General features: G+C 43.7%; 1 protein-coding gene and 1 long non-coding RNA gene across 5 annotated transcripts in view; one reads left to right on the forward strand and one right to left on the reverse strand.

Moving 5' to 3' along the window:
* Window positions 1-6,022: 6,022 nt before the first annotated feature.
* Window positions 6,023-26,379, forward strand: part of LMO1 (LIM domain only 1) — a 103,870-nt gene continuing 83,513 nt past the window's right edge. Inside the window, exons 1-3 of one of the 4 annotated variants that reach the window (XM_014954855.1) lie at window positions 6,023-6,345; window positions 7,674-7,732; window positions 9,236-9,387. Coding sequence is in view for 3 of the 4 variants with exons in the window: in XM_014954853.1 (XP_014810339.1) it covers window positions 17,507-17,531 (25 nt within the window). In the remaining variant the exon portion in view is untranslated. Of the gene's footprint in view, window positions 6,346-7,673; window positions 7,733-9,235; window positions 9,388-11,667; window positions 11,983-16,914; window positions 17,532-26,379 lie in introns of those variants that run through there. The other 3 variants (XM_014954853.1, XM_014954854.1, XM_014954852.1) reach the window with 3 other exon arrangements.
* LOC106895433 lies at window positions 10,447-12,926 on the reverse strand. The gene is made up of 4 exons (XR_001413419.1): window positions 12,736-12,926; window positions 12,250-12,602; window positions 10,658-10,726; window positions 10,447-10,528 (listed from the first exon to the last, which is right to left on the reverse strand). It is a non-coding gene; the product is annotated as an uncharacterized LOC106895433 (long non-coding RNA).

Raw genomic sequence — 26,379 nt, forward strand, 5'->3', positions numbered from 1 at the left:
CACTGGTCACCTGATCAGCAAAGCCAGCCCAAGATATTCCTACTCTTTCCCTTCTACATGCTAAGGGCTGCCCTTGAAGTTGGGCCTTAGTTATTGGACTATTCCATAGCCCCAGTCACTGACATAATCCATGTAAATACAAATAAAGAATAATAACAACAACAACGTTTCCAAAAGATGGTGTGGGGTTGGGTGGCCAGGGTTGGGTCACCCTGGGATTATGCTCTTAGTTTTTGTCTTTTTAGCCATCTAACCCCTATTTTCTAAATACGTATTTGTGCCAAGGGCACCTAAACATTTATGAAAACAATTATCAGCCACCTGACTTTTGCTTCGGTGCCCCAGAGACTTGCTAGAAGTTGTATGGAAAACACACCAGACCTGGAATAAATTCCAAGTCTCCCTAGTTCCAGTCTACTGCTTTAGCTGCAAGACCCCCTGTCTCATTTTCTAAAGTTTTATTATATCCCCTTCTCTCCAAAATTTTTCAGTCATATTTGCTTGAGAAAAGCATTTGTCAGAGAAAGGGCACGTGGATCATTTTATTACCTTATTACATGTGGCAAATTAACTTGTCGCATTTTGGAGAAAGAAAGAAAGACCTGGGGTTTATTGCTCATGCCTGAAAACAGAACAAACTCACTTAATGTCCCTGTGCAGACTGAGTCTCTCTTGACTGAGACCCCCTCATGTGATACCACCTGCATTATTTTGGGCTTAATTGCAACACTTTTGTTATTGTTATTTGCTCTTGCGTTTGTCAGATTTCCCTTGTGTGTTTTCTTTTTTCAGACTTCTCTAGTGCTCCGGAAGCCAACTTAACAGAGACTGTTCTACTGAAAGCTTTCTGAAATCATTCTTGAAATACGATGCATAATCTCTTGAGATTAAAGCAATGGCAAAATTCAAATGTAGGTTTAATTTGGCACCTTCCACTTAACTGATTCTTAGTGTATAAAAAACGCTTTAGATAAGTACTTAAGATGACATTTAATTGGCCCCGAGCATCATACTACTCTGTGTAAAAATCTCTGTACTCTTTAGAAACTTTAATCACTCTCTTTCAGGCAGGGTTAGACATCTTAGGTATATAAAAGCTTTAAAGTGGGACTGACTGAGAAATTTGTTCCAAACTACTCAGCTGTCCTCAGTGCTTCTTCGTACCTTTTGATGAGTAAAGGGATTCTTAGTTGGAAAGAGTTTTAAAAAACTGTCAAGGACAGTTGTTACTGTTGTTTTTTTACTTCTAATTAAATGAGGGCAAGGAAGCACCAGTAAATAAGCAGCTGGAGGAAATAAGGACTTATCCTTGCTTCTGAGGAGACCTTTCTTAAATGTGCAAGAGGGTTAGCAGGCTCTTTTGCTGCTCTGTGTTTATGTTGCACAGTTATAACTTACTAAGCTGAAACTGGAGTCCCAGACAAAGAAGTGGAGCTATCCAAAATTGGTCACTTGTTTAAAAGTAATATATACATTATTGTTAGTCATTCCATGGCATTAGGTCTTAAATCTACATTTCAGTTAAGTGTTCTTCTATGGGCACATTCTCTCTCTTGTATTTTTTGGCAGTAATGTTCCTTTCTAACAGTATTTTAGTACTTAGAATTGATGGCAAGTGATATTTTATGCGTATAATGTTTAATAAGGCAAAATGTGATTATTTGAATTAATTAGAGAGTGTGTAAGAACTCTGTGTGTAATGCACTTTTGATATTCACTTTTAAATGCAGGCTTATATCTATTGATTTATAAATATTTGAGGTATATTTATGCAAATTTGGTAAACTAGCAATGCAGGGCATTATAGATCATTGGCAAGAGTGTTGTAGTGTGAATTCACATTTAAGCAGTGAGTGGTGTTCATTAAATGCCTGTGCTTCTGCTGTGTATATGGATTGCGGTATTTTTTCTTTTAAGGCTTAGCTATTAAATCCGTTGTAAGAGTTGTATCTCAGCCTTTCTAAGTGATTCCTTGACTCGAGTGACTGTATGGTATGGAAGCTATAGTCAAAATATGTCTATTTAAAACAGATGTAGTCATTAGCAGGCTCTCTAAACTGTGCTTTCCAGCTCTTTCTAAGTCAAACCATCTCCGAGGCAGGTTAGGAGAGAGATGATTATCACTCCTTCCCCATGGGTCAAGTGCAGCCACACTGCTGCAGTGGCAAGGGGCTAGTGCTGTAGAAATAGGACTTGTTACTCAGTTAACTGGCAAGTTTCCTGCCATCCATGCTCCTCGTTCTGTCTCATTGATGATGTGTAAAAATGGAGCTAAAAATAAATGTTTGGGCTTGCTCATCAATGGGCACGGTAAGGAATTTTACTCCCCTGAAGGCCACCCAGGGTTGGCTTTGGCTGACTGTTGCATCACGTTGCAACGCTCTGGGCTGCTCCAGAGAAGGTCCTTTGGGCCAGTGTGATCCCAGAGAAGCTGCACGTCAGCGCCGAGGGTGAATTTAACCACAGCGTGATGAGCAGGAGGAGTGGGCTCTAATAATCCACTGTGAGAGAGAAAAATAGCAGAGCCTGAGCAAGGCCTTTGCCGGTAACAGGGAAGAAACTAGATTGCTTTCCAGGCTGCCCTAACCATGACCTTAGGATAGGGATTTCTGACTGACCCTGAGCCATGAAGCATTAAAAACGCAACAAATGATCCACTGGGCTCTCACTTCTTGACCTCCCTGTGAGCAGAGAAGCTTTTCTAGCTCTCACTGAGAGAATGATATCATTTCTGTAGTTATCTTTACAGCTTTCAGACTGAGTTTCTCACCTGCTTAAAAAGAACTGTGGCAACCACTACCATTTCACTCCAGTTATTTTCTTGTTTTAGGGCAGCGGTTCTTGCACTTCTGTCATTTGCTGACGGACCAGAAGAATGTGAACCTGCCCATCTGATTTCGGTAGGCTTTTCCTAATTTTGTAAGGTAATTTGTCACTTTGTTAAGGCATCCAACATGCAGCCCTTCCTTAGGACTAAGGGAGTTACCACCATGGCATAGAGGGAGTAGGCAAAACAAACAAAGGGGCAGTTGTTCACAGGGAACGGACTCAATGGCCTACAGGCACAAAATCTTTCAGAGTTATGACTCTGTTATTGCAATCAGACACACCCCAGTGAAGGAGAAAGAACATAGGCAGTAGAGTTGGGGTTACCTGGGTCTGGACAGAGGAGTTTGGTGCTGTTCCCAAAGTGTTGCTGAGACCAACAGGATGAGGTTCAACAAGGCCAAGTGCCAGGTCCTGCACTTGGGTCAAAACAACCCCAGGCAGTGCTACAGGCTGGGGGCAGAGTGGCTGGAGCTGCCAGGCAGAAAAGGACCTGGGGGTGTTGGTTGACTGTCAGCTGAACGTGAGCCAGCAGTGTGCCCAGGTGGCCAAGAAGGCCAATGGTATCCTGGCCTGTGTCAGGAACAGTGTGGTGAGTAGGGCCCGAGAGGTGATCGTCCCCCTGTACTGGCCACTGGTGAGGCCTCACCTCGAGTGCTGTGTCCAGTTTTGGGCCCCCTACCATAAAAAAGACATGGAGGTGCTGGAGCAAGTCCAGAGAAGGGCAACAAAGCTGGTGAGGGGTCTGGAGCACCAGTCTTATGAGGAGAGGCTGAGGGAGCTGGGGTTATTCAGCCTGGAGAAGAGGAGGCTGAGGGGAGACCTTATTGCTCTCTCCAACTCCCTGAAAGGAGGGTGTAGAGAGGTGGGGGTCGGTCTCTTCTCCCAAGTCACAGGTGACAGGACGAGAGGAAATGGCCTCAAGTTGCGCCAGGGGAGGTTCAGGCTGGATATTAGGAAAATTTTTTTCACTGAAAGGGTCATCAGGCATTGGAATGGGCTGCCCAGGGAGGTGGTTGAGGCCCCATCCCTGGAGGTGTTCAGAAGACAGGTTGATGTAGTGCTGGGAGGTATGGTTTAGTGATGATGCTCCTTGTTTGTTGTGTGGGTGTCTGTTTTTGTCAGTCGGGTTGACGGTTGGACAAGATGATCTTTAAGGTCCCTTCCAACCTAGAAGATTCTGTGATTCTGAGATTCTGATTCTGTCTGTGTAGGTAAAACCCTCCATGATACAAGCAGGTGTTATCACCTGCAAGTGGGTGTTGCTAGTGTTGCAGGTTTGGGTCTGATGTGTATCCTCCATCACTCAGTAAAGCAAACAGTGCATTCTTAAAGCCAAACATACCACTGGAGGAGAGTTTCAGTGGTTACTCTCTTTGGGTTGCATCCATATATATGAAGCTAGAGTTTGTCAGCATCATGCTGCTGGGCTGCCTGCTCCCCAGTATATTCTGGTTATTCCGTGCTGCTGTAGTACAGACCATTGTAATCAGCCTCTGGATGCTCCTAGATTAAGGCAGACCATCTTTTACTCCTAAGAAACCTCCAGAACCCAGCTGCAGCCATAAAGCTGCTATCGAATGCAAGCTGGCTGCAGTTCAGAATTGCGGCCAATATTTTTAACAGCATGAAATTTTGTTGTAGGATTCTGTATATGAAATGTTGAACTGGAGCAAAATCAAAATTGAAATCCCCTGTGTGGAAAAACAGGTGAGGAAAAGGTTGGTTACATTTGAGAGGGGAGATGCATCTCTTGTATGTTCTACAGATAGTGTGTGATAACATTAATTTGGAACAAGGTGTATCTTTCTTTACTGTTGGCTTACGTTAACAAATGCATTATAATGTCATGACCCCTTGCGTCTGAGCTGGCGTCTAGTTGAACATACCAGCCATATTAATCTAATCAACATAATCAGAAAATAACTTGATATTTTATGTTAGGAATTAAATCATAAACTGTGCCCACTCTACACGGGCCTGTCCTTTTACATGTACTTTCGTATTGCCACTGGTGGCTTCTTGTTAGCATTACAGCAAACTGAGAGTAAAGGCAAGGCAAGATCCAAGATAGGAAGGCAAATTGTTTTTGCAAACATGGCAGAGAAAGCGTGTGGAATCAAATGCCAATATTAATGCATGACATCTGCTCTCTGCTCCAGTTCTGAGTAAAGTAATCCAGTCCTAATTACACACTGCTGTGCCCTCTACCAGCTAAGGAGAATGGTGCAGCCATTCTTAGTACCGGTATATAAATTTCTTTCTGGATCTGATAGATACATTAGATGCAGGGCAGGCTTTTCATTTTTTGGCTGTCAGTTGCTTTGGGTAGCACAAAGAGAGGGGAGGAGAGAGGTTGCAGCAGGAAAAGATCAAAATCTTACAAAAAGGACTCTGCTCCTAGAATAAAATTTTTTCCTAGAGAACTTTCCCTGCAGACCTCAATCAATATTATTCTCATCCGAGTGCACATATTATTCATTAAGTAATGTTGGCAAGATATGGACTATAGTGTATGCCTTCATTAGAGCCTCCACCTGCCTGCTTTTGTCAGAAGATCTTCGGTAACTTTCATCTTCACTGAACTTGTTTCTGTCTTTGGATTGGGAAAGAAATCTTGTAATTTCATAGGACAGGTTTATTTGAAAAAAAAAAAAAAAGTAAAATACTCATCTCTTTGGTTTGTGAATGTGGGTTTTTTTCTCACATGTTAATGGATCAAGAAGATAATCACCATTAGATTCAGACTGAACTGGATGCTGATGAAATCATGTGCAAAACATAGTCCAGTGCAACAGACCCTCACCAGCTTGTGACACAGGAATAGCTGGAATTCCTCTGTTGTGTGTTCAGCAGCCATGACATAGCCTTTGTGTGCACCTACTGCTATTGAGCCAGCAGCCATTTTCTTACAGAGTCAATATTTTCAGATGATATGTTGTTAGCATGATGCTATGAAGACCTGGCAAATGTCACCCATGCCAAGTAGAGTCAGAGGGAGCCACAAAACACGGGGAACACTGGCAGAGTCTTAGCATATTGTCATCACAAAGCAACGTGGGCCTGACATTGCATTTTATCTTTTCAGTTAATGTATTTCCAACTCTGACTATTCCATGTAAATTCCACCTTGGCTCTTCAGCAGCAAGACAGTGAAGAAAAAAATCTTTTTGAAGAAAGGCACTGGGATTTTTGGACAATATATTATGGTCTGGTTCCATCACAGGGACCCCTGTGTGTTGCTGCGGTATAAAGAAGAACTGATAGTAACAGGTTACGAAGAGCCAGCTCGGTGGCTCTGCCTCTGTTCACCCATCTCACATTTGATTAGTCTCTGTTTGACATCAGGCTGGGAGCAATAAGCTCTGATCAGAAGAGTGGATGTGGCAACAAGCCCGAGAGCTCCATGTGTCACTCCAGAACCAGACACTGTCTCACTGGATTCCTCCTTAAACAACTGAGGCATATGTATGTGGATGCCAGATTTCTCTTTCAGGTCTACCTACTGCACCCACCAAGGTAAGGAATAAAAGGCAGGAGTATCTGCAAGAGAACACTGCAGCAGCAATGAACTTTGAAGTAGAGAAGGATACACAGAAAAGTTGATTATTGATCTAAATTAAAGTAAGAGACATTGTAGAAACACCATTACCAGAATTTGCACATAATGTTTGGGAGGAGGGAGGAGAGGGGCGTTGGTGGGTTTTTCAGTTGGTTTGGGTTTTTTTTTTAAAGGCTTCTTTTCCACTTACTCTAAAGGAATCTGGAAATTCAGAACTGATACTGCTGTGTAAATAGGTAGCAGAGTCAGAATCCATGTGTTGACTTGCTCAGAGAGGTTGGGCTAAAGGTGCATTCCTGAACTTTTGCTCAACTTCAGCATGAATTGAAATTTTATATCCCCATTGAGAAGTGACTCACCACACAAGTGGAAGAACATGTCTCACTTGAGCCTGGGAAGGTTTCAGAAGTAGAGAAATGAAGCTTCTCCTGGAAAAGATGGATCTCCTCTAAGTATGCTTTCCCTGGAGCCCAGGGGAAGCCAGTGTGTCCCATCTCCTACTCTGGGCCTCCTTTAAAGCCATTCACTTGGGTCATAAATTCCTCTGCTTTATACTTGCTCTTCTCCCCAGATGCACTGGTGCTGTGGAGCCGCTGGCTGATGTGCAAAGTGTCAAACCCAACCTGGTCCTCCAGCAGTTTAGATCCATTCACAAACCCTTTCTGATGCTGCTTTCTCATGTAGAAAGAAACTTCATGGAGTTCATTGCAGCTGAGCTGTTGTGGGGAGGCAGAGTCTGCCTGTTAAACTTCTTATCAAACAAGAAGCAGACTAAGAATTTAGGTCTTTCGACGTTTATTTTTGAAAAAAATATTTTTCTTTTTAACTTTGTGCTATGGAGAGGAGGAGCAAAACTTCAGAATAACTAATTTATCAGCTGTAAATTTCTCTAAATGTCATTACAGATTGTAAAGCCTAATGGCTTAAAGTGCTAGCCTTGTATCACAGTGGTAAAGAACTCATTCTCTAGAGGTAGTATTTTTGAAACTTTGCCAGTTTTCTTCTATCAAAGGAAATGCTTTATTTTTAACACTCTTTTCTTTTTTAAAGAACGGCCTATATTTATGAAAATATTTAACATTCATTTCACGCAAAACATGGTAACAGAATCAAGTGATTTATTTTTACAATGTATAGGCAGCAAAGTTAAATAGATCAAGCAGGAGTTTAGATATAATTGAGGTCTGTAGATCTCAGGTATGTATTTAAGTGGTCTTTTGAACTGCAGCCCATGTTCTGTGCGAACATAACTTTTTAGAGCACTTGTGATTTTTCTCCTTTGCAGGACTGCTGAACTGTGGTACAAGGTCAGGCCCATGGTCACTCTGTTCTGACACTGGCAAGGTAGGTGCAAGTGATTCTGAAACGGGTAATAACATAGCCATCTTTTGTAGCTAATCTGGTATAGAGGTGTGCAAATTGTGTTGGTTATTTGTGTGAATTCAAGAGATAAAGCCCGTGTGTCTAAACTGGTAGACAAAAGTCTCATCTGCTCAGAAATCTGAGTTTGGAAATAGCTGCTAAATTCACCACGTGCAGCAGTGGGCTTTGGAATGGCCTGATACCGGCTTCACTGTGGGATTGACTGGCACATGACCTAATCACCTCTCTTTTCTTTTGCTGTTTTGATTTTTTTTTTTTTTCATCCTGTCAGCTGAAAGATAAAATAAAAAACATATTAACCTCCCCGATGAAGCTTTATAATTCCCAACACTGAAACATTAACCAACTCCTTAATTAAGAGAGGCTGAAAGTAGAAGAATGCTTTTATGTCATTAGCTGGTTTTTGCTCCAGTCATCTGCCTCATTCAAGCATAGGATAATATGAAACCTCACGGGTCTGCTAAAGGCTTGACTTAAGTATATTGCAGACTTCCTTTGCAATTTAATAAGAACAGCAGAATGTTCTTAAGAAACTTCATTTGCTCTTGCTTGTGTTCAAAAGTAGTAAGAGCAGCAAAAGGAAAAGTAAGGACCTCAGGTTAGGCCCAGAGGCCTGAGCCGTAGCCCTTACTGCAGCACAGAGGTGTTTGTATTCCTGTGTGGCTCTTCCCTCCCGTACCAGGAATATCAGGAATTAGTGTTAGACCAGAAGCTTTCACGGGCAGAGCACAGCTATACTCTTTTTCCTGTAGTTTCTGCAGTATTGAGCATGACAACTTCTCAGTCCTGCCTGGACAGGGCGTCCGTAATGAATAACGGTGCACGTTAATGATAAACTGGCACCTCAGCAACGGTGTTTTCTGGTCCTCCTCTGGCAGCAAGCTGCTTTAGGGCCTCATTCCAGAGAATGGAGCATCAGGGAACCAAGGCTTATTCCCAATTCTGCCACTGATCCGTGTCAAGTTTTCCCAGTCACTTGTTATGGCGCCCGTTAACCTACGTAAGCGCTTTTGGAAGGGGTGATCTAGCAGTGATCTAGCTCTAGTGCCAAGGTACTAAAAAATAAGGGTGGTAAAATTCTTTGTATGAGATTTCCAGTCTACTGGGTGAAGGAGGCTCAAAAATTACTGAAACTCGCTCACTGAACAGGTATAATTGGAAACCATGCAGAACAATGCTTCGCCACGCTGTAAAAAAGTCGTTTACCTAAAGTGGGGACCTTTACACTGGGGTTCATCCCTTCATCTTATTAAAGCTGTAAACCCCAAAATCCCCATAATGATAACTGTAGGATTAAAGCAGACTGTTCAAACCACAGGAGGTGTGTTTGGGAATGGAATGTTTTGGGGTTTGTACTTTTTTGCATTATTTTCCCCTCCTTGTGTGACGCTCCCCCATGTGCATGCACACGTGTAAATTTGTCTCTTTCTTTCTCCCTTCCACCTCTTTCTTCCTCATCTCCAGTGGCCACATCTCTCTCAACTCAAGTGTGAACACCACTTCTTAAGAACGGTACCGAAGTCAACATCTGTTTCCTCAGTTTCTTCCTGTTCTGCCTTTGGCATCCCAACAGTGACCTTGAGCTTCAGTGCCTGCAGCCAGATGCCTGCTACTCAGTAAGTGTGTGTTTAGATAAAACTGCATCACCCCTGTAGCAAATTTGGAATTAAGGCTAAAGAGTTGCATACTAAGATCCTGAGATTCTCGCTTTGCACCCAAAAGTCTCCTTGGCCACAGGGATAAAAGGAACGGGTTCAAGGACCAAAAGTACACTTAGAAATGAGTCAATACATGATGTTCTCTGGGGTTGGTGTTTTTCAAGTGCTGCTGTGTTCTTTCAGAAAAAAAAATAAAATTCATTGAGTTAGATGGACCAAGTTCCTGTGGGTGCACTATGTGCCATACAGTGGAAATTAAAGACCAGAGAATTAACAGGGTCTGTTGTGTTACAAAGCTGAAGGCATTTTTATCCTTATATATGTGTACCCACAGAAAAAATACTGCACTAATGAAACACAACTTTGTCTTCCCGGTCATATTTATGCTTGCAAAGAATGAACATATCTCAGTGAGTTTTGTTGCCAGGCAAGCTCAAGCTTGGCTACGAGGTGATTTTTTTTTTGGGAGAGGAGGAGAGGAGGTGTTTGTGGGGGATTTCTCCCTCTTGGCTTTTGGTGATGTGTACAAGGTGTGCTTTAACGTGGGCAGAGTTGCCAAACAAGTTGAATCATGGCTGTCTTGACATGGGTGAGTGTGAGGATGGGGAACCGGGGAGGGGATGATTTCCATGAGGTGATGTGCAGCATTTTATCCCCTGAAATCTATCAGAAATTGTCTCCCCTCTAGGGGAACCAGCCTGAACAAAAGTCCAAAAAAAAAAAAAAGCAACATGGGGGGACCTAAATAAAGGCTAATAGATGAGCTGAGCTAATATTAGTTTCCTGATATATAAAGCCAAATGGATTAATGGATCAGCTCATGCATTGCCTAAGGAAACAAAAAGAAAATCTTCAATACTTCTGTGCACATTGAGGACGTGAACAATACAGGTCTTTAGAAAGTAAAAACCTAATTTGTGGGAATCAATTACTACTTCTTTTTTTTTTTCGTCCACTTTTTTTATTTAAAGGAGGTTCACACAGAGGTAAAATTTGGGTGATGTGCAAGGCAGAAGTCAGGCATCTCGGGTGCTACAGTGATGGTCGATCTCGGTTTGCATCAGTCTCGCCTTGGCTCTTTTCAGCCTTCCACCTTCAGCTAATGGAAATCAAGCCCATTATGGTAAATGTAGGAAGCAAGTACATTAATAGTGGGCACTGACATTAATTCAAATGGTAAACAATCCAGAGCTGTTCCCAGGACATACCAGGTTATGTATCATCTTACCTGCTGCTTCACAGGGCGGCTTCTTCCGCAGGTTTTTAAAGTACAGAAGACTGTCTGCCACAGAGTTTCCTGCTTTGGTAAACAAAGCTGTTTGCAAATTCTGCTTTGCTCCCCATCAGTCCTATATACTTTTTACTTTTTTGGGTTTGGTTGCAAGGGTTTTCACTCCAGAACTGCCACCATTGCAATGCCACAATCTGTTCCTCGCTTTAAAAAAAAAGGGGAGGCGGCCGAGGCAAGTTTAGCGAAAGGGAAATGTGAAGAATAATCTAATGCAAAGGTAGAAAGAAAATTGAGCTTATTTATACAGTAACACGTGCGTTAGAGTAATGCTTCCCTTCCTCAGCTATACGCTCCCCCATTTTCTCTCTCACACACGTATATACACACACACTTTAACTGTGCTTTTGTGTTTTGTCAGAATTAATGAGAAAAGTTCCCTTGCCCTAGGGGTAATTAGTGTCCTTGGAGTTAAATAAGCTAATACTTAGACACCTCTGGCACAGGCAATTATGTTTGTGTATTGAATAATTGATTCAAAGAGGGGGGGAAGGGGCTGCTAATCAGATCTGAGCATAATGAATTGATTTAATTAACAGGGGAATCTGAGGGTCCCTGGGAAATGTGTGCATTTATTCAGCAGCAGGAGAGAGTGCAAAGCACATAAATTGAGAGAGAGGGAGCGAGCGAGAGAGGCAGGCGGCAAGTGCTTTTGCTTTCGGTGATAGGTTCACATCTTTCCTTCCCTCCCACCACCCCCCCCCCTCTTTTCCTTTGAATATAATTTTAGATTTAGAGTGAAATCAAGAGAAAAGCACTTTAGAAGCCCGGAAAGCTTTAGCAGTAGCAACAGCAAAGCCGGGGGGGGAGAGGCTGCGAGAGATTACATTAGGACGATTTTTTTGACAGCGCAGGTTGGGAGGAAGGGACTGGGGAACCAGCGCCCCAAATTCTCCCTCCCTCACCTTTTTTTTTTTCCCCCCTCCTCCCCGCCACCTCCTTCTTTTTTTATTATTTTTAACACCTAAACTGGCACCCGAGCGGCGGGGCCGGGGCCGAGGCGGCCGGTGCATCAGCCCCTCTCCGGCCCTGAGGTAGCTCCAAACTCGCGTCCCGGGGCAGCACCGGGGGGCGGCCCCTGCGCCCCGTCCTCCCCTCCCCGCCGCCTCTCTCCGCGCCTCTCCGCGCCTCATCGCCTCGCCTCACCTCACCTCCCCCGGAGCCGCTCGGCGGCGGCTGGAAGGGGGAGCGCCTCAAGGAGCCGGAGCGGCGGCGGCGGCGGCCGCCCTCGGCGCCCGGGACAATGGTGCTGGACAAGGAGGACGGTAGGTGGGAGGAAGGGGGGACGCGGAGACCCCGCCGACAACTCCGCGGGTGAGGAGGGACGGAGGGACGGACACCGGGAGGGAAGGGAAGGGAAGGGAGGGAGCTGCCCCGCTCCGGGCCGCCGCTCGCTGCGCCGCGTCAGGGCGCTGCTGCCCGGCCTGTCCCGCACCGCGCCGCGGGAAGCGGAGCCCCCCCCCACCACCGCCCGCCTCCCTCCTCACAAAGGGCTCCCGGAGCGATCCCGGGACGGTGCCCCCCCTCCTCACCGCCCCCGGAGCCGGGCTGTCGCCTCCGTTTGAAGGCCGGGCGCTGCGCGGTCCCTCCCGGTGTGGCGCGCTGTGGCGGTGACCGCGCCGAGGACACCGGCGGCGGGTTGTCCCGGCCCCGGCGGGCGCTGCGGGGAGCGGGGAGGCGCCTGGAGCCCGCAGCCCTGTCCTCCGGGGGTCCGGTGGCCTTACCGTGTGCTCCCACCGGGGGCAACTTCGGTGGCACCGGCGGCTGCGGGTGCCCAAAAGCCGCCCCGCGCTCCCATTGCAGTCAGGGCGATTGCGTGAATTGCCATAACGCGTCTCTCTGGCGGGCTGGAGGGGGGGTCTAACTCGGAAAAGTGGATACCAGGCTAAAGAGGCAAGAGGGAGATGCTTTGCTGTTTTCTTCCCTCTTTCTCTACCCCTTTTCCTCCCCCCCCCCGCCGTTTCTCTACCCCTTTTCCTTCCCCCTCCATTTCTCTACCCCTTTTCCTTTCCCCCCACCTCTCCTTTTCTCTTGATCTGGAGTTTCTGCTCCAGAAAGGTGCGAGCCCACCCTTCCACAACACCGCAGAGTGAGATGGGGCACGAAGAGAAACCCCGGGCTCGCTCGTGCGATCCAGCTGGGTGGAAGGGGGCCGAAACCCCCACAACTAGAAGGTTAAACACTCGCTGCCCCAGAGGGGTGCGTGGGGAGGGAGCTCGCTGCACACTCCTCACACCCCTCTGGGCCCAAAATCCCTCTCCCAGAGTCTTTTCTTCCTCCCCTGTCTTGAAGCCCTCTGAAGGAAACCGGTGTGGTGTTATTAACGGGGTCTGTCACGCTCCAGTCAATGCGTCGGAGAAGAGGGGATGAATTTATCTAACTGGTCGGTGAAAGATAGCAGTAGAAAGACTTTTCTCGTCCTGCACCCCCTGTGCCCAAAGGTAAAAGGGTTAAGTAATGACAGAGGAATGAAACGAGGGTAAATTCTTACTGGTGTGAGGATGTGGAACACGGTTTGTGTTTCTCTCTGCCCTCGCTCTTGGGAGAGTCCCCAGAATTTTGCTCAACTGTTGGAGGAAAAAAGGCTTTTAACATCTCCATTAATACCCCTTGATAATAACAATAACCGGGTGATGTCTTAATCCCAGTGACTGTCTGGCAGAGGGTGCCTGCCAACCTGTATCCATTTCAGTCTGGGTGATGGGCTAACAGCAGGACCCTGCCTCCCTCACAGGTGAGCTGGGAGGAGAAGCTGAGATCTGAAGAGGGTTTCCTAATAAGGGTATTTGGGTCCTTTCAAGTGTCGCAGATGTACTCATTAAACACGAGGAGCTGGTGTGAGGGTGATGTAAGGAAATGAAACTAGTAAGCGTTGATTATCCAGACAGTTCTCAACAGCCTCCTTCCAGGACATCTCAGGAGCGGCCGTATAAAAGGGAATAATGGTGGAAATAAGAGGAAATTAGTACAGGGTGCACTTAAAAGAGAGTAAAGTAGGCAACAAACCCCTGATGAGAGGGACGTGGAGACCAGAGCAACAAACTGCACTGGTGCCTGGGAATCTCCTGCAGTAGTTATGCTCTGGGAGGAATTATGCTCGCTTTTAAAAGTGCACTGGAGAAATTGGGGACGGGAGGTGAGATTGAGAGGAGTAACTCCTGTTACAAAGAGCTTATTTTACCTTTGTACGTTTCTCTCTGCCTGATTCGAATGGGCTCTACTTGCCCGCTCATCTGTGAATGTTAAAAGGGGATGCTGGACCTGCACAGGTTACAAATGGACTAAAATGGAAGCTTTTGCTAAATAAACCAATTCCTTTTGAAACCGAGCTTGAACGAGCTTGTTAATAAAAATGGGTGTTTTACTCCCGTAAACGGCTCTCTTTTATTTTATTTTATTTTTTTTCCAAAGGCCAGTTTGGTTTCTACCATCTAAAAATCCTGGCAATGTGTATAGTATCTAATTCTTCCCTTGATTTTAAGAGTCTGTGCCACATAGGGTTCTTTGGGGGTTTTCTACTTTTGAGGTCTCTGTCAGAAGTGAGGGTATTCATAGTTATTACTGCAGGGAGAAGACAGAGTTTCAGAAATGTGTGTGTCCCCCCCCACCAAGTAGTCCTGGAGCATTGCAAGGAGCTGCCTAGTAGGTAGATGTTGCATCCCTTGCTTTTGCATCCCTGAAGGCTACTTGGCAAGCTGGGCCATGGCCATGGCCTGAGAGGCATCTGCAAGCTCTTCCAGTCCCCGGGGCCGGGGCCGTAACGGTGCCTTAGGGGCATGTGGTAGCCCTAGTGTCACACCAGTATCACCCACGAAGTCTAATAGATGCTCTACAGCTTTGCAAGGGAAAAGCTGCTTTGGCAAAAGTAGTAGAGATGTAGTAGAGAGAAGTAGCAGAGATGCAACACTACTTTCCTGCAGTCTGTACAGGTATCACCGAGGATGAAGGGGCAGACTGAAAAAATAACAACAATAGTAATGTTTTTGACTTGATGTGCTGTGGCATCACGTCAAGTTATGTCAGGGAGGTAACATCATTCTGTGTGTTTGAAGTGACATAATAGAACTTGACTGATGCAACATGACTTGATATTAGAAAACGCCGTTTTACGGTGGAACTTTGGCAAGTATCTCCCCGAAACGAGTGCTAGGAAGGGAGAGAAGAGAGACAGGAGGGGGAAAAAGAGAAAGGTTGAGAGCGAAAAACTTGCATTTTAGTCGGTTTCACTGCGTACATCACTGCTGAGTCTGCTGTGGGCAAGCCAACCTACGCACCGTGCAGCGCATTTATAAATTTCAGGATAATGAGAGTTAAGATATTTCTCAAACGCGTAAATGTTTTGATTGCAAAGCCCAGATTTTCGCTTAAAAAAAAGTAAACTGACATCAGGTACCGTGATTAATTCCAACAGATTGTGTTAATTGTAGTTGACTTTAATTGCTGTACAAATGTGTTGAGGGTTAGAAAACTTTTTTTTTATTGTTGGTGTGTTAAACGAGTAAGCAGATAAAGCGTTTAAAAATACGCATTTGCAAAGGGAGTAATCCAGCCTCTGTGATATGCCGGAGCAGTAAAGGAATAAAATGTACATTGATCCTGTACTGCTTATTTTTTACAAGTGCGTCTGCTGGTTTGCTTTGCCGCCGAAGTCAGCTGCCACAGACAACGGCTAACTTCATTTTTATCAAAAATCTGCCTTTCTTGTAATTACCAAATAGCGTAAGCTTAAATATAACATATATTTGGGAGTAAGTTTGTCTTTTTTGAAGGTGATGGGATTGAAAAGTATGCACACAGAAAGACGGAGGATTTTTGGAGTTCGCCGTTTCCTAATGGAGGCAAATAGCACATTAGAAGTATTAAAATACCTCAAATTTAGAAAGCCTACGTTTTTGTTACTTTTTGCGCTGACGCTTTTAACTATCAGACTTTAATGTTTGGGATAAAGTCCTCACATTTAGCCTGTGATACTTCCTAAAATAAAATGATTATTTATGGTGGTTGCACTCTTACGCTAAAATACATATTCAACACTTGCAAACTAGTGTCACTGGGAAACGGGAGTCGTTCAAAGTACTAGATGAAAAAGGTTCAATGTAAAATGATACATTTAACATCAAATACACTCAAGAACTGTTAGGATTAAGGATTCTGAATGAAGGGGGAAGGAAAAGCCACTTCAGCTGGGGATAAGGAATCTAATTAAAAATCGGTATTAAGGATATCTAACTTGAGCCCGCTATCACGCTTTTTTAGAGCCCCGTTGTATCAGTTGTAAAGGGGAGGAAGAAGTGACATTAAAGGAGGAATGAAGTGTTTGGTCAGGTTAAAAGAGGGAGAGGAGTGAAATGGTGCCGTTGATCTTGGTGGCGAAGCGTCCGATGCCGCAATCCTTCGGAGCGCCGTCGGAGACGACGGATGACTTGTCTGGATAAGGATTGCGAGTTGCCAGAGGAAGGAGAAAAGATGCGGGCCCCAAACTTGTCACTTTACATCTGGGCATCGATGGCATCTCTGAAAGGTGGAGCGAACCCGTAAAGGGTTTGACCCGCATTTGATCCGTTCAACGCATTTTAATATCGACCCGCTGAAAACGGAGCTACGTTCTCCGGAGTATTCCCTGAAACTAATCCTTGCGCCTGAAAACAAACCCAAAATATTTGTAGGGGAACGTTCTCCAGAGTATTCCCTGAAACTAATCCGTGCGCGTGAAAACAAACCCAAAATATTTGTAGGGGAAAATTAGCATCAAGTTTTAGGTGTGTGAAATGGAGCTGCCTGGCTCCGCGGAGTTGGGATCCTCTGAGCGGTACCGGGGCGGTGTCGGGCGGAATCTCCGCGCTGACGGGAGCGAAGCGGGAATAACGGGAAGAGAAGAGCCTTGATGGGAGGTGCGGGATGTGAAGCTGCGTGGCGGGGCTGCCCCGCGCTGACGGGAGCCAAGCGGGAATAACGGGAAGAGAAGAGCCTTGATGGGAGGTGCGGGATGTGAAGCTGCGTGGCGGGGCTGCCTTCCCCCCTCCCCATCCCTTCCCCATCCCTTCTCCATCCCCGCTCCATCCCCGCCGCTCCCGCCGCCCGGTTCCCCGGGAAGGAGCCGCCGGTGCGGCGGGTCGGTGGCGGGGTCGGTGTCGGGCTGCAGGTGGCGCTGCTGAGCCGGGAAGGCTGGGGCTGGCCGGGAAATCCCGGCAGGGAGAAGGAAAAGGAGAAGGAGAAGGAAAAGGAGAGGAGTCCCTGGAAAATAGGCTCATTTGTTCACTCCCGAGTGTGCGAAGCTCACCCATTGAGAGCGAGAGGCAAGGCTGAGGTGTCCTGCCCTCTCCCGATATGATTTGAGATTGAGATCCGGCTTAAATCCGAAGGGAAAACTCTTCACGAGGTTTGAAAGCTGCGTAGTTGCGACAGCCGGGGGTTACGAGCTATCAAACGCAATTACGTTAAAATAGATTATACTGTGTAAATTGAGCCATTTAGAAGGTGAGAACCAAAGGAACAGCACCGATCCCCCTTCCGTCTAAATTGCAGTTTTAGTTCCTTGCAATTCTGAGGCACAAAAAGTAGGTGAGACTGCTTTTGTATCTGCAAAGTGCTTTATTTCTGAGTGTAATTCTAACTGAGTGCAATCTAGGTTAAAAGCTGGACAACTGGGTAATTAGAGCTCACTTGCTGCTAAAGGACGATCAGCTGTACCGTAGCTCATTTGTGTTCCCAGAGACTTGTTCTCTTCTCCCCTGAGCGGAGGCTGCTGGAGAAGAAGCATCTGTCCCCGGACTTTTCTTGATTGCAGAGATGATGGTGCTGGACAAGGAGGACGGTAGGTGGGCTGAGATTGTGTAAGCCTTTGCTTGGTGTCTTCTGTCTGTTGCTAATGTAGAAATAAATAGTTTTGAAACAGATGCGCGCTGTGCGTATCGGAGTGTTCTCTGCTTTCAGCTTCTGATATTTTCCTCTTGTGTTGGTAAAAGCATGCTTGCTCTTTTTCTTTTTTTTTTTTTTTTTTTTTTTTTTTATATATATCTCTCCTCTGGCATCATTGAACCAGTCGAGAAGGGTTTGCCTCAGGCTCTGTTTGCTGAAGGACATAGCAGAAAAAGCTCGATTTTGGTTTTTTATCTCTATTCAGATTTTTATTTCTACTTGTTACTCTAATACATCCATTTTAGCCTGTTCATTTTAACAGCTTTTATTGTAAATCTAATTTTAAGATTTTCTTTCCTTCCCATTGCATGTCATTTGGGTCTCTTTAATGTGCGCCTTTAATACCTATTTCTCGCAGCTTTTCTTCGTAGCTGTAAACATAATGACAATAAGCTAATAAGCTGCTCTGTCAAAAAACCACTGGCTTGTTCTAAGAATTTACTCCGTTCTCTAAATGGTAGAAGTGGAAGTTCATTTGGGAGGTGTTTTAATGAATGAAGCCGAAGGAGAGCTTGACTTGTTTTAGGACTTCACATAACGCTTGTTTTTTTAAAGCTGACTAGTCCTTATCAAGAATGACTAGGATGTAAAGAGTAATAGGCAGTGTTAGTTAGTAGTTTGAATGACCTGATGCCTTCTTTTGCACGTTGCCTACCAGGGTGTGCAACTTAACTGCCCAGTCACCAGTAGTTTCTAGGACGAATGGGGTAAGTCTAATCACAACTTTTTAATGAGGTTTTTCTGAGGCTGCTTTGGGGCTTAGTTCTTCCCTCATAGCTCGTACACCGAAAGCAAAGGCTAAAACTGAGGCAAAGCAGAACACTTCCATAGCCATCCAGGTGGACCTCCATCGATGGCGCTACTTCTGCTGAAGACCTCCACCTTGGCAGCATTTTGTGTATTGAAAGTGGGAACTGCATCTTAACTTTTAATGCACATTTGTAGCTGTTATCTCATTGTTTCATTTCATCTCTATAAACTGATGAAGTGTGCCATGTAAAGGGTGTGCTGATGGATTCTCTGATCTTTTAAATATATTTTTTTTTCAGGAATCTCTTTAAGGTTAAAAAAACGTAAGTCGTAGGCAGTTGTCATTTGGAAGTAGAAGAAATTACTGAATATTTGCAAGACAAGAGAAACAGGAAACAGCTTTCACAGGCAGCCAAAGAGGTTGGAGAAATGGGAAGTTGAGCATTTTGGCAGTAGCATTGATTTTACTTGAATATATGTATTGCTTTTTAAAATATTTATGAGAAAAATAACTTGTAATTCAAAGTCACTTGCTTTCCCGCATCAGATTGGTGCTAATCGTGTATTGTGAATAGTACTGAAAGCTGCCCAATGCTAATAAGTTGGAGCGATGTGATTTTTGTTCCCTGACCCCTATCTGTCTTCTGGTATTTTAAAACTGAATTAATGCTGTACTGGAGAATAATCAGGAAAGAAGGCTTGACTATCGAAAACGATGGGTGGATGCTCACTTTTACCAAATGTCTTCTGTTGAAATTTCTCTTTGCTCTCTCCCCTTCTTGCCTCCCAAAAAATGATGTGGGGGGGGAAATACTGCATAGCATTTTACATTTAGCGTTTTGAGATCTTTATCTCATTATAAGTTTGATTTCTAAAGTTATATATCTGGTGTATCCTTGTGTGTGGAATTTGAAGCTTCTGGGATGGGATGTGAGGTTCGGTTTCATTCTGATGTGAAGCACTTGGGATGATGAAAAATGTGAATGGACATTTAACAAAGATTTTACACCTTTAAAATATAAGACCAAGCAGAAATGCATCATTTTCAGTGCCCTCTTGTATGCAGATTCCATCAAATTTTGGCTAAGAATTGACCAATGTGGAGTCAGTGCCCGTGTATAAGTTATCTTGCCCCTCTGAATTTATTCTGCGCTAATTAAGCTGGCATCCTAAAACTGCGGAATAAATCTTATTCAGGGGGAAACAATAAAATAAATCCCAGGCTTTATTTCTGTTGAGATCTCACGAGTTTCTTTGTTATCACAGTGGAACTTTAAAAAAAAAAGAAGTAGACGAGAAGCATCTGTTACACATCTTCTAGATCAGCTTTGCAGTTGACTGGACTGTGGATAAAAGACACGCTAAGTGGTTGAGTATTGCTTATGCTGGGAAAACAAATGAAGCTCACAGGGTTTCAAAGGCTTTGAAGCAGTGTTGCTCTCAGAGGTGTTCAGTGTTTTCTTTGGCAATATAAGTTGAAGCAAGCTAGTTTACTTTATTACAGGCATAAGGCTACTCTTGTAACCTTTCTCTGACGAAGATTAATTTGGCTGACTGACCTTATTTCTTGCTGGACCACACGTGTCGTGCTGCGTTTGGGGTTTTTTTTTTTTGGTTTTTTCCCCTCTTTAGTACTCATCTTTTTTCAAGGACAGCAGCGTTTTCCATATTTTGTTAAATCTTCCTTTTCAATTTGTGTTTCCCCATAGAACTATGTTCTGCTATGATGGAGCAATGCAAATCAAGTAGAATAGCCCAAATTAATTCTTCACATTGGCGGCAGTATGATTGCCTGCATGGAATCAATAATGCATCATGGAGGGATCAAATTTTGGAGTATAATGTGTGAATAATGCTTGACACAAAACAAAAATTCAGTCATCATAATAGCAATTAGGAAAAAGCTGCAGCTTATCCCAGCTGTAATCTCTGCTAACAATGAAGCACAGGCTGGTAATCAGCATGTATGGTATGAAATGCACTAATAGAAATCACGGCTCTTTGTTATGTGTGCGGGGGGTGAAAGTTTCCTTTTAGCTAACTTGTACTGTGTTAACTAGACATAGTATCCTTCAACCAAATTATTGACTGTGCGTGTGCACTTGTAAAACACTGATCAGCTGTGCATTTGTCCTGATGTTTGTGTAGACAGTAGCACCCCAAATCATGGTGCCTTTGTGTTTTCAAGCAGAACTCTGATTAAATAGATGGCCAGAGTAGGTCAAGTGAATAATATATCAGAGGACTCCATTAAACATGTAGCGGTACACAAACCTTGGGTTTTATTTCAAAAAAAATTTCCATAGTTCCTTTAAAAATTAAAAGAAAAATACGGATACTCGGTGGTTGTGTGCATTGGGGTTGGAGAATCTTAGGTTGATGGGAGGTATTTAGGGCAATGAATATAAGGTAATTTGAAACTGGATTAGTAGCAGCAGTTGGGTTCCCTGTTGTGTAAGAGCCCATCTTACCCTGCACAGAAGGAAAGAAAAGCAGCATTTGGAATTAGAAAAGCAGTGAAATTGATTGTATAATGGCAGTTACAAGAATGGTGCCACAGCGCCCTAGCCAGGACAGCAGAGCTGTGGGTTGGCTTCAAAAATGAGTCTGCCAGCTGCCATACAGAGGTACCTATAGATAGGTAGGTGGATATTGAGAGGGATCTGCCTCCAGCAAGACAGGTCCTGACAATCTGCTTCTGTTCAGGAAAATCATTATACGCACAAAAATAAGGCATGTACGGGTTGTACACGATCCTTATATAAATAGTGCCTTATAGGAGGAAGAGCTGTTTTACATGCTGCTGGTATCTTTTGTTTTCTTTTTGACATACCTTTCTCACATACACCTATTGAGGAATCATATAGAGAGAGGAGAAGTGGCAGGGTGGCTTTTTCCTCACATGACATGGGATTTAATTTTTCTGTTGCCTAATATCCCTGAGGCTGTCTCTTTTTTTTTATTTTTTTTCTTCTTTTTATCTCCTGTACCCCTCTGCCTTGGATCTTCTCCATGGTCCATCGTTGGCTAGCTTCCCGTGTCTAAAGAACCACTACACATCTTCCCAGACATCAGCTCATTCAAAAAATGTTTGATACAAGACTCTTACCTTTTCAGCTGAGTTACCTGTTGGTTTTTGAGGGCTTTGCCTTGACACATGTGGTCTTGGTGTAATCTCAGAGATTTAGTCTGGCTTTAGTTCATGACACAATTTCCCTCTGCCTTGGATCTTCTCCATGGTCCATCGTTGGCTAGCTTCCCGTGTCTAAAGAACCACTACACATCTTCCCAGACATCAGCTCATTCAAAAAATGTTTGATACAAGACTCTTACCTTTTCAGCTGAGTTACCTGTTGGTTTTTGAGGGCTTTGCCTTGACACATGTGGTCTTGGTGTAATCTCAGAGATTTAGTCTGGCTTTAGTTCATGACACAATTTCCTTTTGTGACTCAAATGTTCAGCAGTGGATTAATGTATTTATGAAGAGGAGGCAGAGGGTTGTAAAAGCAGGAATCTGAATAAGGCCAGAACACACTCGGCACCAGAATAAACCGTGAGACTTGGTTTGGCCAGAAAGGAGCAGAAAAAAAAATAAATAATTTGGATTGGTTCTCCAAAGCTGACCAAATGTGGAGCTAGAAGTACTCTTCGTAGAGGTGCCCCCTGGAAATGGCAAATACAGAGGCATGAGAGAACCATGAGAGAGTAACGTAATTGCCTAAACCTTTTCAAGAAATGGAAGGCATTGTAGTTGGAGCACTGGTAACTTAGGTCTCTATTTGATGAAAAGAAGAGAAGTGAAAGGAGTTAGCAGGCCTAATAGGAGTAAACTGCTTCATATAGGTGTATTTCTGCTGGGCAATCAAGTAGTTCCTTGTGTTTGCTCAAACTAGATAGCTGAAGAGTCTGGATAGGCATCTGTACAGGATGTCATTGTTCCTCGTTCCTAGATGCCAGTGACATGTGAGAGTTGTCTGGTTGACATAATAAGAGTTAAAACAGCGTAGGAACATTTTTCAGCTTGGGTAATAGGGCAAAAGAAGCCGGTTCTTGGAAATTAGTTTGCCCTAATTTTGGTTTAATACAGTAGAAAGTATGCTTGATACCCTGGCAGCGGAACATAATTTGTCTTCTTTGGAGTTAGTGTTAAATTTTATTATCTTTAATAGATACAATGTGAACATGTCAGCCTGTTTGTCATAGCCTTTCCGAAAATGCTCTCTTATGGTAGAATCTTTGGAAAAATTCCTTTTAAGAGCAGTGCATTATTAATAAAGTAATCCATTAGGTCTGGTGATAAAGGGTCACAGCAGAGTCTGAAATACGTTTCTTAAATGGTTAAGAAATTTATCATGGTTGGAGGATTAATTGATTTCATTTGGAGGCTTTCTTAGGGTTTTCAGGCTTTGTGTTTAGCGATGGTTTTGCTCTCTTTGCAAATGTGCTTGCTGTTCAAAGTTTTGCTTCGCTGTCATTAGCATGAACTATTACATTTCTGCTAAAGGCAAACTGTTCTTTTAGCATTATGACTGATTGCATCTGCGAGGAGTCTTACTTAAGTAAAGAATATGAAAGTTTATGGCAAATAAGGTATTTTACTTGAAATCAATTCAAAATCAGAATAATGGTATCAAGCATTAAGTGTTGCGGTGTAAGAATAAAAAAGGCACTGCAGATGCTGCTAAATGCTGAACTATAAAACTCTAATGGGTCTATATCTTTTTAAAATTGGACAGAACTGTCATCATTTAGAATACATAGACATTGTTTTAAACCATATAGAAATCACTGCCCCCAACTTCAATAATGCGCGTAACTGTTGCCAGGGAATGATTTATTCAGTGAATGTAGCTCCTATTCACCGAAGACTTGGGGGTGGAGGGGAGGGCAATTTAAAATGAAAGTTGTTCACTATTAGATTAACATAATTAAACCTATAGATGGTCTGAGAACAATTCACCGCAGCTACTGGTTTTTAATTCTCAGTATGTGAGTGAGTGTGTGTGTGTTCTCTGTCCTTCAACAGGATGTCTTCTGAGCCCAACTTTGCAAGCGCGATGTTGGGTGCTATCTATGCAAACAGATGCTCGGCTCTCCTTTCCAGTGAATGTTCCTGAAAACTAGTTTCTTCATACATTGCACATCAAAGCGGATAATGGATGCTGTTGTCCAAATTTAGAGGTTTTTTTTTAATTTCATCGAGCATTTCTGAATTCTTTACGCCAGTGTTCAGAGTTCCTCACGTGCTAATCAAGCTGTGAAAGGGTGACTTGGGCAGTGAAGGTAATGTTTGCCTTCTTTTTAAACTATTGATTTCAACAGTTCTAGACCTTCTTAAAGAAAAAGTGGATCATTGTTGCATATTCATGACTGAACTGCAGAGAACTTGGATCAGAATTAAACAATTAACCCTCTCGCCAATGTAAACATCCATTTGAGTGGAAGCCAGGGATGTTCCTACTTGGTTTATTATGGATCTGAGATATAGAAATGTATTCCGGAGGCCTGTGTTTCTAATAAATAAAAAGGCATAATGAGAATGTAACTGGGAAGGAAGACAAAAGCAGCCATGCTTTAAATTGTTAATGATGGTGCCAGTGGCTGCAGCTTTACCACAGCTGTTTAAATTGATCAGCTAGTGAAAATGTTTTGTTTTGGCATTTCCCCTGCATGTGCAACTCTTTCGAAGGGACTTCTGGAAGCTTTTCAAAGGGGAATCATGATCTTTTTTTTAAACCAGGCTTAAAACAGCAGAGTTTCCAGTATTTGGAATCCAATATTTAAGGATGCAGTTCAGTTTTTCTTTCTGTAAAGTTTTTGGCTGATGAGCCATTTCTTCCCCTAAATTTCCTTTATCCCTTTTTCTTTTTTTTTTTTTTTAATCTTCCCTCTCCAAAAATATTGCAAATTACTTGCTACCCATAAGAGATGAGGCAAGAGCACATTTCCTCGTTGTCCTTTTTTACTCATCTCCTCTATTTTCCTGGTGCTACAGAGCTTGATCAGAAAAGCAGAAAGGTGCTATGTCAATTTGCTATGCATCTTTTGGTCAAGCATCCAGTGTGAAATTGTTCTGTAAAATGTACTTTTTTAGAGCGAACTTGCTACTTATTTGTTTCCTGGTTGGCTCTACCTTGCAGCTGATGTGGGTTAACCAATACCTCCTTAATGCTTGTATCCTTTCCTTCTCTTCCAGAGAGATGGGTGTACATTTCGAGTGGAGTAGGCAGGGGAAGGTCACACTTTCTGTATATTGACAAGTGACACGGTAGAGATCTACAGGTGGAGGACTGGCTTGAGGTAGTGAGCCTTGGTGTGTTCTGCAGAACACCTCCTGCCTTGGATTCCCACCTCAAAGGCCTCGTAAGCAGACCTACCTGAGACCTTGTGTGAGGCCTCCCTCTGGCACTCTTGACGGCAGGCGACTCGTGGATAGGCCATGCCTTAAATAATGTTGAGCAACCTGGTGTGAGCCTTGGTGTGTTCTGCAGAACACCTCCTGCCTTGGGTTCCCACCTCAAAGGCCTCGTAAGCCCTACCTGAGACCTTGTGTGAGGCCTCCCTCTGGCACTCTTGATGGCAGGCGACTCGTGGATGGGCCATGCCTTAAATAATGTTGAGCAACCTGGTGTGAGCCTTGGTGTGTTCTGCAGAACACCTCCTGCCTTGGGTTCCCACCTCAAAGGCCTCGTAAGCAGGCCTACCTGAGACCTTGTGTGAGGCCTCCCTCTGGCACTCTCGATGGCAGGCGACTCGTGGATAGGCCATGCCTTAAATAATGTTGAGCAACCTGGTTTCTGCCTAATGTACTTGCAGTGGGGGTGGGTATTGAACATTATTCAGAATCCATTATATATTTATCTTTATACTCCTTTGTGGAAAATGATTTCTGTAAGTACCCTGTTATGGTTATGAAAGCCCGAACCAAGCATCAGTCTCAAACCCTTTGACCTGTCTGCACAGAATGGAGATCTGTTTTGAAAAGGACTCCTTTATATCTGTTTTTACTCCATGCCCTTCCATTCATTTGCCTATACAAAGCAATAAAGGGTAAAACTAAAGTAACATAAATTGGTCTGTCTTCCTGAATCCATGTCTCGCTAATGTACCCAGATTAACTCAACTGTAAATTGTCTCCTTTGGATGTCGTGTCTTGCTAAAAGTTTCCTATATGATTCATGATTTGGATTGCTTTTAACAGCTATTGGCTAAGCAATATGGTAAATGTACAAGGTGATGCAATTGGCATTAGTGAGAGGATGCACAGGAGCATGTAATGCAGTCAATACTACATTAACTACTGATGCCCAATTACAGAAACTGGAAGAGTGGCTTTTAGGAGCATTAGGACTTGCAGAAGAGCTGAGATCACCTGCCGCTCCTTGCCTAAAAGCTTCACCCTTTATGCGCTGGGATCAAAGCAAACATTTAGTTGCTATTTTGTCATGTCTAACAACGAAGGTATTTTTTTCCCCCCTTTTTTTTCCAAAAAAAGTGTCACACCAATGCTTTTAGCACATGTAAAATCCTATCTTCATATTTCAAGAATCTCCTGCCATCTCCTGGGGCAAGACTTTATTTGAATAAAAACTCTTTAACCACCCCTGTATTTACTGTTTTGCTGAAGCTTACTACTTAAGCCATTTTTTTTCTTTTAAAGAAATACTAAGTGCAATTTAGAGTGTCCTATTTCAGTATGTCAGACGAGGCTCCCCTTTGCTTCCCCAGCTCCTTCCCTTTTCTAATCTGTATATGATTGTTTGTGACCTCAGCTGGCTTGAAGTCTCTAGAAAGACTGTTTTAAAATACAACCAGATACCACATAAAACAGGATATTTGAGTGTGTGACCTCTCTGCAGCCCATGCTCAGATTAAGCACACATTGTTTCCACCATTGCTTTTAAACCCCATTTGCAGTAGATGGCAAAGGACCACATTAGGCTCAAAGGCAGTGCATACTTTCAGATTGAGCCGAGTGTGATCACAGCTTCTAA

This window comes from Calidris pugnax, unplaced genomic scaffold (genome assembly GCF_001431845.1).
Source record: "Calidris pugnax isolate Ruff unplaced genomic scaffold, ASM143184v1 scaffold186, whole genome shotgun sequence".
Taxonomy (NCBI): Eukaryota; Metazoa; Chordata; class Aves; order Charadriiformes; family Scolopacidae; genus Calidris; species Calidris pugnax.